The sequence below is a fragment of the Strix uralensis genome, chromosome 15, assembly GCF_047716275.1.
Source record: "Strix uralensis isolate ZFMK-TIS-50842 chromosome 15, bStrUra1, whole genome shotgun sequence".
Classification (NCBI taxonomy): domain Eukaryota; kingdom Metazoa; phylum Chordata; class Aves; order Strigiformes; family Strigidae; genus Strix; species Strix uralensis.
Window position 1 is genome coordinate 1,201,636 of NC_133986.1, and position 15,207 is coordinate 1,216,842.

Below are 15,207 nucleotides of genomic sequence, written 5' to 3' on the forward strand. Positions count from 1 at the left end.
AAATAATTATCAAACCCAGTCTGTTGATCTGATGTCCCTGTATTTTATTTTTTTTTTAAAGACCTGTCACCCCAACTTGTGTTTACTTGCTGTGCTTTGGAGTTCTTTTCTTTAAGTGATGTTGATGGGATTAAAGAAGGACAGCTTGCAACAAGAATGTTACAAAATTATCTCAGTAAGTGTGGATTTTTAAAAAAACTTTAAGCATTTATCCAGAGGAGCCTTTTATTTGCTTTAAGGTACACAGAAACAGGAAAGGAAATGGTGGTGAGCAGTTATGGAGGCAAGGCTCTTAACCATTTTATATGTGGAATGCCTTCCTTGGATTTTAGAGTATAGTGGTAATTTATTTCATTTTTACAAAGCGTTTCAGTGCTGCCACATAATGCAGAAACAGAGCTAATTTTGAACAACACACCACAGGTACAAGAGTAAGTCAAACTTGATTTTGTGATGTCCTTACAGCATAAGCTAAACCTGCATGGCTGTTGTGTACACAATCTCTTTTAATGTAGCTCAGACTCAAATGTCATACTTTTTTTCCACTTCTTTCTCTAACCATATTATGTGTTAAAATTCTGTCCTTGTCACCTGAATATGTTCATAGGTTTTCCATTAGTCATTGACCATGGAGATTCAGAATGAGGGTTTTTGATTTGGGTTGTTTTTTTCTTTTGTTTTTGTTTTCTTGGTATTAATGGCTTGTGTTTTGTTCTTTCAGATAAAATACAGTGTTATTACTTCTAGGGGCTTACAGAATAGTTGCTCTTTGAATACTGGAAGAGTGCTAGAATATGAAGATGCTGAACACAGAAAATAAGAGGTTTAACATAATACTGATTCAGCTACTGTATTTCAAGGAGCTCAGGAGGTGAGGGGCAAGGATGTAGAGGAGGGCTGCATCTCTTAGCATTTTAGCAAATTGTAACTGAGTGTCCTAAATGGGGCATTTATTTATTTAAAAACTGGTTAAATTTTTCAGTAATTGCTAATGACTTAAGATCTTCTTTTAAAAATGGGTCACTGATTTCTAGGTTCAGGATAGGTTGTAAATGCTGAAGTTTTAGGGAAAGACTACTCCTACCTGATTGCGGATTTTCCTGATTTTTCTCATGGGTAGTTTTCACCATTGGAGGTGGTGTAGACAGTTTACTAGTATTTCTCTTAGTTTTGTAGATCTTAAAATGGAGCAATTTCAGAGCCTTAAATTCACTTACATCAAGAGAGAGCTACTGAAGAGTAGGCTTCCCCTCAGCTTGCAGTTTACCCGTCAGACTTCTGGAGCTGTTTAAAACGGTGCATAACCCCACCCAACAGCACTCTGCAGATATTGATTAGTGCTTGCTGAAGTGGCACAGATTTCTCCAGGGCTCTTCAAAAGTCAGTGTTAATTTAGAGCACAGAATCATCCTGAATAGTAGCTTTCCATTAAGAGGAGTTTTCTATCAATTTCTGTATGAAGTTCTGAAGTTCAGACTGTTCTTTTCTCATTTCCTAAAGACTACGCATGACTGACTTAATTCAGCTATAGGATTTTGCAGTTCATCGGAAAGAACAGTTGAATTGCTTTCAACTGAAGATCAAACAAAAATTCTGCTTGAAAGATTATGAGGATTTTTCCTTTATGTTTTAGTATTCTGTAGAAAGTTCTTGTCTTCCACACTCAGCATGGGAGATATTTCAGTGCCCTAATACTGATCTCATCTGTGTGTGAGCTTTTCAGAATCTTTATCATTTTCTGTGTAAAATATTTTTACTTCTCAAGTTTTGGTGTAGAAGTATGACTGTTAATACATTGACAAGTATAAACATTAACAAGAGAGGCTGGCCTGTAGCATGTAGAGTATCTTGATTATTAATTGACAAGGAAAACTATTAATCAGCAGAATTCCTTGAATATAAATTATGAAGCTTTGCTTGAGAATTACTTAGGCACTGGTATGAAATCAGAATCTGAGGATAACAGACTCTCTTTAGGTGCCGAGAATAAAAGAATAGATGAGTTTTATGTGTCAGTAGCAGAAACATGCCTGTAAGATACAAGTTTTCTAAAACGTGTTTCAGTAACTTTGCATTCTTCAAACTTCATAAGCTGATGCACAATCCAAAATGTAATTATGAAGAAAAAAAAAAGTCTTATAATGCTCAGTACTTTCTAGGATCTGTGTTTAGTAGATAGGAAAAGAAAGGTTTTTAAGGTTTGGTGGTTTTTTTTTTTTTCCTTCCTCATGTACTTGTTCATTCAGAGCTGGAAGAGATTGGCTGCTGTGCCATGCATCTATATCCCCCACTTAGATGGAGATGGAATTGATTAGAGGCTCACAGAAAGGTGATGAATATTTTAATTTGCTATCCCGGTAATCTGCAGCACTGAATGGGGACAAATTATTTGTTGGATTATGAAATAGAAGCTCTAAAGTTTGCGCCTTGAATATTTTGCATCCACTATGTTGAGCCACTTGGAATTGTTAAAAATGGTGGTCTGCCATCTGTGCCATGTCACAAACAGCAGCACTAACTTCACAGACAGATTACGTATCATTTGGACTAACCAAGACTCTGGAGGAAAGGAAGTTTTGTGGCTGTCTGGAGTTCAGACTGAGTCTGATTTTTCTTACCCCTGACAGACTTGATGAGTGACCTTGGGCAAGTTATTTCCCCAGTCTGTGCTTTGTTGTTGTGTTGGGGTTTTTTTGTTGGGTTTTTTGGTTGTGTGTCAAGGCACTAAGTGTCAGCCTGACAGGTATATTGGAGATTAGGTCATTGTAGTTTGTAGAGGAAAGGGAAGTCTTCCAGTGGAAGGTACCACACGAGCATAGCACTAGATGCTCAAATTAAATGCTGGAGGACAGGATTCCTGGGTATTTATCATCATTACTTGAGGGTGTTTCTTTTGATGGCCTGGTACTCAAACAGTACAGAGTATAATAAGTAATTTTTCTGCACTGGGAGTCATGTACTGTTACTTTCTCAACTTCCTAGAAGGTGCTTTTCTCTCCTGTCTTTCATAAGTTATTAAAAAGAAAATGAAAATACTAGCCAGAAGAAACAGAAATGCTAAAGAAAAGCAATGTGTTTACTCTGCATATCAAACTGTTTCTTATCACAGGTAGACTCAGTGCTGTCTGTACAACTGTCTGTATCCATCAAAAGTCAAGTTCTTTTACAGCACACACTGGCAGATACCAGATTGCCAGAGGCTTCGTAGCAGAATGAGGAAGGAGGAGCTGGTGTTCTGCAGCTGTTCAAGGATGCATGAGATTCTCAAGACCTGTTGTTTAGAAGTCATGGTCCTTTTACAGTTTGCATTATTGCTATTAAATCATCTCCCAAGAGTATAATATAATGCACTTTCCTTAATGCCATTCCAGCTTATTTATTTAACTTCAGTGCTTCTTGGATGAAGAAAGCTTTTCCCACAGTGTTTTTTTTTTTTTCTTCTTTCCCTTTTTTCTTTCTTCTTTAAATGTATAGTCTCTACCCATGTGGCTTAGAATTTGTTTTTCAAATTAATTTATGAAAAAGAATCTTCAAATTATTTTGTTGCAACTGCACCTTTCTTAAATTCTTTAAGGACACTTCTTGGCATAAATTGTGAAAATAGACATCAGGAGCACAGGGGAAGAAAGCTGATAGCTTCATAACTTAAAGAGCATTGCATGGAGGGTGACTGTCTTCAAGTGCATGTTTTTTCCTTTTTGGACTTCTGTCAGCCTCCCTTCTGAGTGTTTTTCACTTAACAGTAAAGTTGTATTTACATCTTGCTTTAATACCAAAGGCAAGTAAAAGCCTATGTTTCTAGCCTGCCCTGTTCAGATCCTATTAATGTAGGGAATGAATTGCATAGGATATCCATCATAAATTTTCAGGAATAAACACAGTGGTTAACAAAGAAGGAGGGGGGAGAACTATTTATTAAAAGAGTAAATTAGAGGGGAATAGGCTATATTTTTTTTTTGTTCCATGTCTCAGATGAAAATAATTGGCTCATTAATCACAATATCAGCTTGGTCATTTTAGGAAGGTCAGGCTGAAGAATGAATAGAAACAAGGCACATCATTTTAAAATTTAAAAAGCAGACATTAATAATGTCAGTGAAAGAAACTTCAGTAAAAAGCCCTTAACATCTTTTTACTTTATATAAGCAAAGTTTTAGGATTAAATTTATTTCATGCACCCCACCCCGCCAGCTCATTTGGAAATAAACACTGAAAATGTGAAAATATTGAGACAATATAATGAAAACTATTACTGATTTCTTACCTTCAAATTTTTCTGTATGAGTAAATGTTCTTTTGGTTTTGCTGCCTTCCCATGCATCCACTATTTCTTTCCCAAGCTATCTTCTGTTACCTTTGAGTACAAGTAGCTGTTGCTAAAGCATGGAGGAGGCAGAACAGAAACCCTGAAAGCTTTCCACTCTGTAGGTTTCCCTTAATGTTTCAGATGTCATAATTTTGTGTGGTAAGAAAGGTTTTGTTTTAATCTCAGCTTTTGAAATACTGAACTTTCATAAGAATATTATTTTTATATTTGTTATTAAATAAAAAAATAAAGTACTTAGGAAAAGTCTCATCTGAATATACAGAAGCCAGAGAATTTATACAAGTGAATAGCTTTTCATATCGTGTTTAAAATTAATGTCATGGTTTAGAAAGCTTTCAGATGGGGATGGCAGTATCATCTGTTTGTCTCTCTCCTTTACGGGGGTTAATCTATCTGTGTTTTCTCCCCTGGTTCTACACCACACTATTATTCTCTGATACCATAGTCTCTAGAGTGACATAAACCCCAGAGCTGCAGTACCACAGATTACTAACTCTACAGAATATGTCATGGTTGCTCATTTTTGCTTACTTCTTTTTGGGTAAGCTCAATACCTTTCCATTAGTGCATTTAATTTCAAAGGACAACTACAGCCATATACAATATACTAGCATGCCATAAACCAATATAATGAATGCCAGGATGATATCCTATTTCTGCTATAGCCAGTAGGATTTTTGGCAGACAGAATTTTCCAGTTGATCAGTACGCAGTGGAAGAGGTAGTGAGGTACTTGTTTTGTAATAACTTAATAGACACTCTGGAAACATTTGTGCCACAACCAAATATTTTCTTGAGGTATAGACAGAAAAAGGGGTTTCTTTTAAATTACTGCACATACGCAATCATCTGTCATGAGAACAGATACATATGATTAAAAACCTACAATTTTGCCATGGATTGAATTATGAGTGCTTCTGAAAGGTCTGGAACCAGCTCAATTAAATCATCATTTGCTGCTGCTTAAGCTATGTGTTGCTTCATGGATGAAGTTCTAACCCTGATTTTTGTCTCCATAAAAGATTATTCACTAATGTTTTAAGGCTAGCTAATTCTTTAACCCCAGTGGGTGCATGCTTAAATATAACATGTAGCTTTCAGTGAGGTACACAAGAGTGTGTGCTTAAGTCCTATGTATACTGATATATTCACAACTTTTTACTTGATTGGGAACGAGTACTATCAAAATTGGTCATTTTTGATAGAGATTCCGTGAAAGAAGGGCCTGAGATTTCAAAGATGGAGAGAGGAGTTGGTCTGTTTATGAAGCAGCAATACTTGTACACCAGTGTAAAAATACTGTGTTCCTTAAGATTCCCCTAGAAAAATCTAAATGAAGTCTGAGGCTGTCCTATTTGATATATTCCTTTTAAATTACTCATTTATAGGGGAAAAAACTACACAAAAGCTATCTATGCTCTATATGAAGTAGTATTGTTTGTGATTAATCCTGTCAAGTTAGTTTATGTCACTTTACCTGCTATTCTTTATCTGAAAACTCAAGAGAAAACAATTGCTAACCTAATTTTGTATGTATCTGTGCACAATAAGTGTTAACTCTGTATTTGAAATCAGTGAGTCCGGTCATGGATGAAAGGGGCTAATTGGTGCCATATTTATGCTAAGGAGCTAAGAAGGAGGTATGGTATAGGAGGAGAGATATGAGACCTTCCTATGATTTTTAACTGTCACTAGCCCAGCTGCAGGGCTTTCAACATGTTAAAATATCAAGCTGAAAATTCTGTGGATGTGGGAAAGGCCTACTTCTGTATTAAGGGCACAGAACATTAGTGCGTGAATCGGGAGCTTTGTATTCTGAGGCTTCAAACAGCTTTGCAGGCGAGCCGTATTTTGTAAAGGATAAAAGGCAGTTTTTAGTATCTGATTTGTAGGCGAATCAAGAGAGAATCATGGAGTTAGATGAAAAGAAGAGATACGGGAATTTTGCAAACAGTGGCAATAATGATGTTAGAATTCTTGGGCGAAGTGGAAGATAACCTATATAGAGACTGTGATGAAGAATTCTGCTTTAAGCCCTGCTAAATGGCAAGGGGAACGTTCACCTTTTGATACTCTCTGTTCTCAGAGAGGAAGGAAAATGCCTGGAGTAGGACATACGGCATGAATTACCCACTCCAAGTGTATGTACTGAATTCCCTTTTGGAAAAGGACAGGAAATGCGCTGATTCTCTATCAGCTGCTGGAAGCAGCTCCAACACCGAGATAACTTCTCTGCTGTATAACACTTCTCTCCCTTCCTCCACCGAAGTCCAGAAGTCTATTTCTGATGTGAGAATTGCTCTGCTCTTCACTGGTTGGAATGTCATACTGCAGTTCTTCTCTGTTAATGAGCCAAGCTTAATGTGTGATAGGGCGAATCAGCTAGTAATGTTTTTTTCCACAGCTGCAAGGGCTGTAACTTGTTTTCATTACTCCTCTCTTCTGTTCATTTTTGTTCTCATGGTTTTTATTTTCTTATTGTCTCCTTTAAATATATCTTAAACAAACCTGGTGAGGGTCTTGCATGTCTGAAAGTTCATCCACTCTTCCCTGTGGTATCATCTAGTCAAGAAGACATTACCTTTTCCTTTATCAACCTTGCTTGAAGTAAAGTCAAGACAAAACTACATTTAATATAACCTTTATTTTACTCAGAAAAAAATCACATGTGAAATCAACATCAATTCTGTTGAAGCTGAACTTGTTATAAAATATGCCAGTTCAGCTATGACAAGGTTGACAGTATTTGGGTCAGGTCAAAGCTTATGTTATTAATTCTTCACAGTTTTGATTTTTTTCTTCTTTAAATACTTGTATCTTACTCTGTTTACCTAATGTGGGACACTTATAGTGCATGGACCTTAATTAACTACTGTCATCTGGTCTTCAATTTAAACCTACATAAGGACAAAATCTTGCATAATGGAAAAGCACTGTTTTTGTTTTGCTCCTCTCTTCTCCTGTAAAAAGCAACTTCTAAGTCTGGAAATTTGAGATATTCAGAGCACATGGATGAAGGCCAGGGAGTTTTGACAATTCCCTTTTCAGGTCCCCTATCAGCACATCATGTTTGACAAATTACTCCAAGATGGGACAGTGTGCTTTCTTTTTTTTATCCTGTGGTTCACCCCTGTACTGTAAATCTAAACTAAAGAATTCTTGTTTCAGAATTAGCTTTAAGACGTGTAAATAATAAATCACTGCAATTTACTTTAAAACCTTCCCTATAACATTCCTCGTGTCTGGATGGAATATAAACCCATTTAAAATACTGAAAAATAAGTATGTCTCAAGTAAGCTCACTACAGTAAAGACTCCAGGGGCACCTTTCAGTTCTTTGTTAATAATGACTGTTACTTCTGGTGAAGGAAATCCTGTCTAATGACAGGAAGCTTCATATTAACCAACTGGTTCCTCCTTTCTGATTTTCATTCAAGAAGACTGTAGAGGACAGGACTGTATTTAGCAGGAGATGTTTATGCACATAAATCATTCAAAGAAAATCTGGAAATTTTAAGATCGAAGTGTTCCAGCAATTGTTTAGCTAGGTTCCATTATATTAGTGCATTTTGCCATTGGTCGTTATAATGAAATGGAGATTATTAGAAAAAATACTTAACTCCTTTATATTCATTCTGAATTGTGTTTGTTGCTTCTATTGATTTGAGTCAGCATTCAAAGTTGGGTCCTCAGGACTGATTTCAAGGTAGCTTTTCTGAGTCTCTGAGACAAACTTTATCTGATCATTTCCTTGGTGAAGACCGTGAGAATACACAGGCGATTCTGTTTGTCCACCTAATTTCCCAGGCGCAAGAGCTTGAATATTTAGAAAATCTAATGCCAAGAGGATTTATGTCAAGTTCTTTAGCAACTTGGCAATCTTTCAGTAATAATATGGCTAACATTATATGGATTCTCCTTGAAGCCACAAAGTTAATACTTTATATTGGGATTTTGAAAGGACTTTGAATATGTCAGGTGTTCAGACAGCAAGCGCAACTTTAATGTTACCTGGCTGTGCACAGACTGACTATGAGTTTGAGCTTAAAAATTTGATGTCAACTAGTAGCTTGTCTGCATCAGTGTGTGTCATGTTGACAGCAATTTCCTTAACACAAGGAAGCTAAGGTAATCTATAATGTTTTCTCCCCAAACCAAGTTGCTATTGTTTTATAATGAGGTTTGTTTTTTTCATTTAGGCATTCAAGTTGATAAGGTTTGTATTGTCCAACTTCTAATGATTTTTTTTTTCTTGTTAGCAAAATTACCCTCATACTATATATTAACACTGAAAACTATTTCTGAAGTGGAATTAGGAAGTTCACTATTTCATGCTACAGAGCTGTGTTCTACATCGTTCTACCGTCAATGCATCTCAAAGGGAAAAGAAATCTGATTATTTTCCTCCATAAATGGAATAGCTTTCAAAGAACTGTTAATGCTGATGAGTTCATCAAGCATTTATCATGCCCAAGTCTTTCTTAGCTGAAACTTCACTTGAAGAAGAAGAAGAAAAAAAATCTATCACTTGTATTTGTGTTTAAAAAGCAGACAAAAGTGCTACTGGAGATTACATTCCAAGTGCACAGCTATAAATGGAGAAACTAGCTTTCAAGAATGGTTTTCTGCAGTTGCTTCAAATAGAAGTGCTTTATGAGCTGATTACAACAGGAACCCCAGAACTGACACTTCCCTTTCATCCTGTACCTCAGTTTTTTCAGCTCTAGAATATTCAAATGACTGCTTGCGAACTCTGAAATATGCATATGGAATCCTACAGCATTTCTAGTCCACAGCATTTAAAAATGTTGTGTGAAGAATGAGGCTTTCCCAAGAGGGGGAAAATAAGATGAATATTATGGCAAACAAGTGATTAAGTAAACCTGCATTTTTAAAGATTTGTCCCTAGCTGGTAACATGAGCAAGACTGTCAGAGAGCCAATACAGATACAGTGTGTGGATCCCCAGCTTTTCTATTTAGATGAATAATCCTGTAGGCATCAGTCGGATGTATCCTGCTCCCCTTCTGTCTTGATTACTTCTGAAATTCCAGAGATGTTCCTTGACTGTAGTATGCCAGATTTCCCTGTGTAAAATAAATAAATTCTCAGAGGAACTGTCTTGCTAGAACACTTAGCAGGTGTAGGCATGATAAGACGGCCAGCAGAAGACTTCCAATTGCTTTGTATTGCAAGTAGCCATCTCAGTGAAGTAAAACACAAAGTTCATAAATATGTCATTTGTTGTAACTAGTTGTCTGAAACAGAATATTTCCATGGATTTCAGTGGGGTTTCACTGATGCACAAAATGAGAATGCAATTTTAAGATGCTTTTTCCTTTAGATGAATCTGATAACTACTTAACAGCAGTTGTGGTTTGTATTTGTCCTCTTAGCACACTAGCACATGTTCTAGATTTCACAAAAAACATAGAAACTCCTTGGAAGTAAAAGAGACATGATAAAAGGTATGTGTTAAAAAAACAAACACCCCCCCCCCCCCCCCCCCCCCCCCCCAAAAAAAAAACCCCAACCCAAAACAAAAATCAAAACAACAACAAAAAAACCCAAACAAAACCCCCCCACAACTTGTATGTGCTGAGAAATAAAGTCTGAACAGAATAACCTAGCTCAGGACACTTGAATGAATTTTGGGATGCCTCATCAAAATATGACAGCTGGCATCTACAGTGCCAGACTTTCCTAGATAGTTCTCAACATGCAGTTTTAGTTCCCAGTCCATATTTGAACTTCAAGTTTTTAAGTGAGGCAACTGTAAAATCTTTGTTCATGTGAATATTCTCTACCCGGGATTAAGTAAAGTAAGTAAGGTCTGCCTATGCCAAATTTTTTTTAATCAGCCCTCTTTCTTCAAAATGTACTAATCTCTCTGTACTGTGACATAGCTGATGTATCCAATGGGCATTTTAATACTACTAATTTTCTGGGGTTTAAGTGCTCCATTTCTCAACCTTCATTCTGCCCTTTTTTTGCATGGAACATTAAATCAGTTGTCCTTGGTTTATATCCTCAAAAGGTCTGACTACATATAGGAAACTATTGCTGAGATCACAATGGAGCATTTACTTTCAAGATTTTTGCTTGTTCACGTGTTCTAGGTTTTTTGGAAAAAATGCAATTTGTCAGGTACAGGCAAGCTTTACCTTTATCCAGAGTAATGTCCATTGTCCGTATACTGCACAGTAGTTCAGAGATGTTCATCTTTGATCCCTTTTAGTCAGGGAGCTTGGTGGTTAGTGTAGTCTCTTTAACTGTATTCATTTTTATATAGCTCAGCAAGTCAAGACTTTATGTATGGCTACTGCAAGTACATCTACAGGAGATATTATTTAAGTTACACTTGCATTCTACTTTCAAGTGCATGTTTGTCTAAATAGACCGTTTTGGGTTTTTTCTTCAGGGTTATAGTTCAACTGTGTATCTTCAGATTCTGTCCAGTCTCCCAGCATTCCTGCAATTACTGTTCCTAAGCAAAACAACAGATGTCTAATGCCAAATTATTCACTACACAAAACCTGAGAGGGGAAGCTTGTTCTCCCACCTTGGTTTGCTTAATTTAGAATTCCTTTTGGCAGAACAGTGTTAGAGGGACAATTCTGTTAAGTGGGCATGGTCCAACACTGAGCTTGCTGAGTGAGCTTCTGTTCTGCCATTGCCCATGGGTCCATGCTAAAGCAAGTCCAGGGTGACAATCGCCATTTGTGCCCTACTAACAAGCTAATAGTTCTTGATCTGTTGTAAGCTGGAGAAAGAAACTGGATGGAGTTCTCAAAGTTGCTATTTATGCTTTGTGCTCCTTACTGTTACTTACTTCTTCTAGCTGGCAGATCTTTGAACAGACTTACTCCCTATTCTGTTTTGCTTGCTTGCTTGTTTAGCATAGTGAACCACTGGAAATACTTACGATTATTTACTCTGTTACATTGTATTATGCCTAGAGGTCAGACTGGAACACTACTGTTCGAGATGCTTATAGCTTAACAGTACATCACAGATGGAGGAGGCGTTTTGGCAGCATGTAGAGGTGAGGGTAGCAGGATGTTTGTGTTGACAAAGTTGTTTATGAACACTATTAGATTAAAACAAGACAATTCCTTCATGTCACATCTGTAAATCATACATACTGTTTTCTTGGAGATTTGTAATGCTTTACAGCCTTGTGTTAAGTCTGTGTTGATGATGCTTGTCTTAGTTAGGATTGCATTGAGTAACAAAACTTGTGTTCTTCAGGGGAGGAAAAAGCATTTGGCTTATCTTCTGAGTCCAGGGAGCTGTGAAAAGGTGCAGTTCAGAGATCAATAGCTCTAATTATGACTGAGATTCCCATTTCTCTCAACAGTGGAGGGCAGCAAGAGTAAATAATTTCTTTACAAAAAGTTTCTTATAAATCCAAACAGACCAACTTGGTTTTAAATAGACTGAGTCAGACTGACAAGTGCTGATAAGGATGATTCTTTGAAGACTTTAGATTTTACAGATAGAGGGGAATGTGTATTTCTACATATAAAAAGAACACTTTGAAGAAGCTAGTACTAGTGGTAACAGGAAGATCATGCTATTTAGGAAATGGCACACACAGCAGAAGACAGAATTAATTCCACAGGGAGATTGTCATCATCCTATAACAATGAATAAAAAAATCAAGACAGACAGTGTACATTCACTATCACTTTTTCTGTCTCCGCCTTATTTATGTTCCTTTGCAGTTACTAGCCAGAATAAAGCATAAGAACTGCACTTTGTACTGATATATAGAGTTCAGTCATGGATTGTGGACATACTAAAGATCCTAGCAATAAAAAAAAAGTCTCTTAGTTGAGTCAGTAAACTCGCATTCTGTTCTAAAGGTCCCCTGTTTAATCCCTGGGGGTGTTCACAATAGTGGTGATCAGTCATCCACTAACCCTTTTAATGGATTAGTTTTCAAACACCATGAGGGAAATATTTTTAAGATGTGGGAACTGAGGGTGAGATAAGTCGTGTACCTTCCTTGAGGTCACATATAGTCTTTGGCAGAAATTTTGGCAAGGTGTTTTCTCCTGCTATTGTCATAAAATGGCAACTGTACTGCTACTGTAGTAGTACACTACTACACTCTAGGGTTTTGTTATGGTGGGATATAAGCAAGAAAATGTTTTGGCAAAAGTCTATTTGTGTTCTTGCCTATGTTAGATCAGGCTGAGAAATGACCGAATTGTCTGTTTATTTCTCCATACCCTCCCTTCTGTCTTCTAATGGTGCACATTTCTGATGCAGAGGCCTTGACAAACTTTTCCAAAAGGAAAAGAAGGACAATTGACTGACAGTGCAGTTTTGTGGCTGTGCAGAACAGCATAACAAATGAGAATGCATGGTACTTGTAAACTCTGCTTCTCTGACTTCCTAGGGTAGGCAACAACAGAAAACATGAAGAAAAAAAAATACTGAAACCCATTTTAGCTTTGTATTTTCTAATTATTAGTGCTGGGATTCAGCGTTTAGCTTATGGAAATTAAACGGCATGAAAGCTGGGTTTTATTACAGAGTTCAGACTATGCACCCCACTCTGTTACTGGAAGCAACTAGGGAAACAAAATCCACCAGAAAAAGATCACTGTGTTGTTTGTACTAGTTCTCAGTGGACTCCTAATGGTGTTGTACAATTTAAGGAAAATTGTAGCTTTATGTTTTTATCTCAGCAGACTAGGTGCCTAGGACAGTGTATTATGCCTTGCTACACTTATGTGTCAGAATGTACTTTGCTTAGTTGTACCTGGTATGCTCTGCATGTGTTATTAGTTAGGATGATAACAAGTGACTGCCTTCATGACACAATGAAGTAAAACATCTAAGATGTTTTCAGATTCTGTATGCTTGGTTTTTTTGATAGTGACTTATTAAGAAACCATACATATGGGAAAATAAGGATGAGTGGACTGTGGCACTCTGATTATGCTTTTGCTTTATGTTTTATTTTTCCCTTTGGTCCTATCATATCTTTGTGTGTCAGTGATTGTGTGCAGCCAAAAAAATCAGTCAAGTATTTTGTTTCGATAGGGAAGCACCAAGTTATCTATTCCAGCTCTCAGAACTGTATGAAGTGGTATAAACTAGACTTTGAACTGTATTTTTTTTAGTTAATTATTTTCATATGAGCATTTTTAAAGTTGTGTTTATAATGTTCCCTGGACTGAGGACAGCCATTCTCTCCCTCAGAACTTTGTTCCTTCCCACAGATAAACACCCTCAGCTCTCTTTCACTGCTTTCTGTGTCTGAGCCCTCACCTTGTCCTTCTGCCTAGCTTGTTCTTTGGAACAAACAACGCATGTGTTCTGTAGCTGCTCCACTGCTTTACTTTCTCTTCACTTGCCTCCAGCTCCTCTCCATTTTCCTTATATTTTATCAATTTATTTTGTGCATTTCAAATTGGGTGTTCTATTCTTCAGGTGTTTGTGAACCGAATACAAGCACAAGTGGATGAATTGGGGCCAGAAACACAAAATTGGGGTAGCCTTCGGACAAATTTGGGATTTTCGTACATAAAGGAACTTGAAGGCATGTATTTAACCAGGGAGGATTCAGAATCTTTTGTTTTTAGAACCAGTGGCATCTCATCAGTTATTCTTCTTTTAATAACCAACAACAAATTCATTAGTTCCAGACTGCTTTTTCTTTCTCTGTCTTTTTCAGCTTTTTGTTCCCCTGTCTTTCTCCTGTACCCCATGACACCGGAGAACTTAGATTAAAGTTCTCTTTCACTTCACCCTCTGTCCTGTCATCCTATTTCAGCCTATATAAATAACCTTTCTTCAGAGGGCTTGCTCTGAGCAATAGCATTTCCTCTTGATCATGCAGGTGCCTGAATTGCTTATCCTGGTTTAATGCTAGGTAGTGTCTTTGTATTTGAGCCTAGGTTTCTGAGGATAAAGACTCATGCATTACAAATACTTCTAGACTCTGTCAGGATGGTGCTGTCAGCTTTTTCTCTGCTACTCCTGCTTGCGTTTAATAGAATGACTGCTCTTTTCTTTTTGATACAGACCTTGACAGGCAACTGTGGTCATCCTTTGCTTTCTTTCAAACATCTTCCCAAAGGTTCATATGCCATTTCTGTCTTTCCATCTTGGCTGGATATACTCTTCTGTTTTTATTTCACTGCCCAAGTGATAACACTTATTTAGAAATGTAAGTGTAGGGGTGGATTGTGTATGCGTATGCCTGCCTACATGCAAAGAACATCTGAGACCAGCCAGCACCATTCATTCTTTGTGCATGTGGTATTCTTTCCCTCTGCTTTTATCTGTCCTTCAAATTGTGAATTCTTCAGAGGAAGGATGATGACTTCTTATACATTTGTAGAGCAGTGGGCATTCTGTAAGTGATATTGCAATAACATGTATTAGAAGCATTTCTTCTCAGACTGAAGGCCCTGAGAGGAGGCAGTTCAATGAATAACGAACGGTTATAATCCCTGGAAGGTACCAGAACTCTTGAGTTCTGCATTTCTTGCTGAAATACCACTGGCAGCTCTTGCCCGACAGGCCTGTGTAGTCAGTTATATGCAGTTTCTCTGTGGCAAAGCAACGCTGGCTTGTAGTGTTACGAAGGCCCTGGATGAGTGTACGGGCTTCACAGAATTTAAGCTGTCTACAATAAAAATCCAGTACAGGTTTCCATGTGCTTCTTATGTAGTCATAAAAGCTTTAATCTATGGTGTTAGCTCTAGGAAAGGAAAAAAGAAGGGCCATCCAGAAAATAGGTAACCAAGTAACTCTATCTTTCTTCTTTCTAATCCCCACTCCTAGGCTTGCCTTGCCCCAATCCCCATCCTCCCCCCAACCAAAAGCAAAAACCAACAGATGTAAAATTGTGGCCACCTC

At 37.4% G+C, this 15,207-nt stretch overlaps 1 protein-coding gene and 1 long non-coding RNA gene across 6 annotated transcripts in view; one reads left to right on the plus strand and one right to left on the minus strand.

Moving 5' to 3' along the window:
- The window catches only part of LOC141950292 (uncharacterized), a 304,169-nt gene that overhangs the window by 232,368 nt on the left and 56,594 nt on the right, over positions 1 to 15,207 (plus strand). The gene's annotated exons all lie outside the window — the stretch shown is intronic.
- Positions 1 to 15,207, minus strand: part of GALNT18 (polypeptide N-acetylgalactosaminyltransferase 18) — a 326,140-nt gene that overhangs the window by 46,286 nt on the left and 264,647 nt on the right. Inside the window, exon 11 of one of the 3 annotated variants that reach the window (XM_074884914.1) lies at positions 6,953 to 9,413. The exons of 1 other annotated variant lie outside the window; for it this stretch is intronic. In XM_074884914.1, coding sequence (XP_074741015.1) covers positions 9,363 to 9,413 — 51 coding nt within the window. In that variant the 3' untranslated portion in view covers positions 6,953 to 9,362. Of the gene's footprint in view, positions 1 to 6,952; positions 9,414 to 11,502; positions 11,619 to 15,207 lie in introns of those variants that run through there. One more of the 3 variants, XM_074884915.1, reaches the window with a different exon arrangement.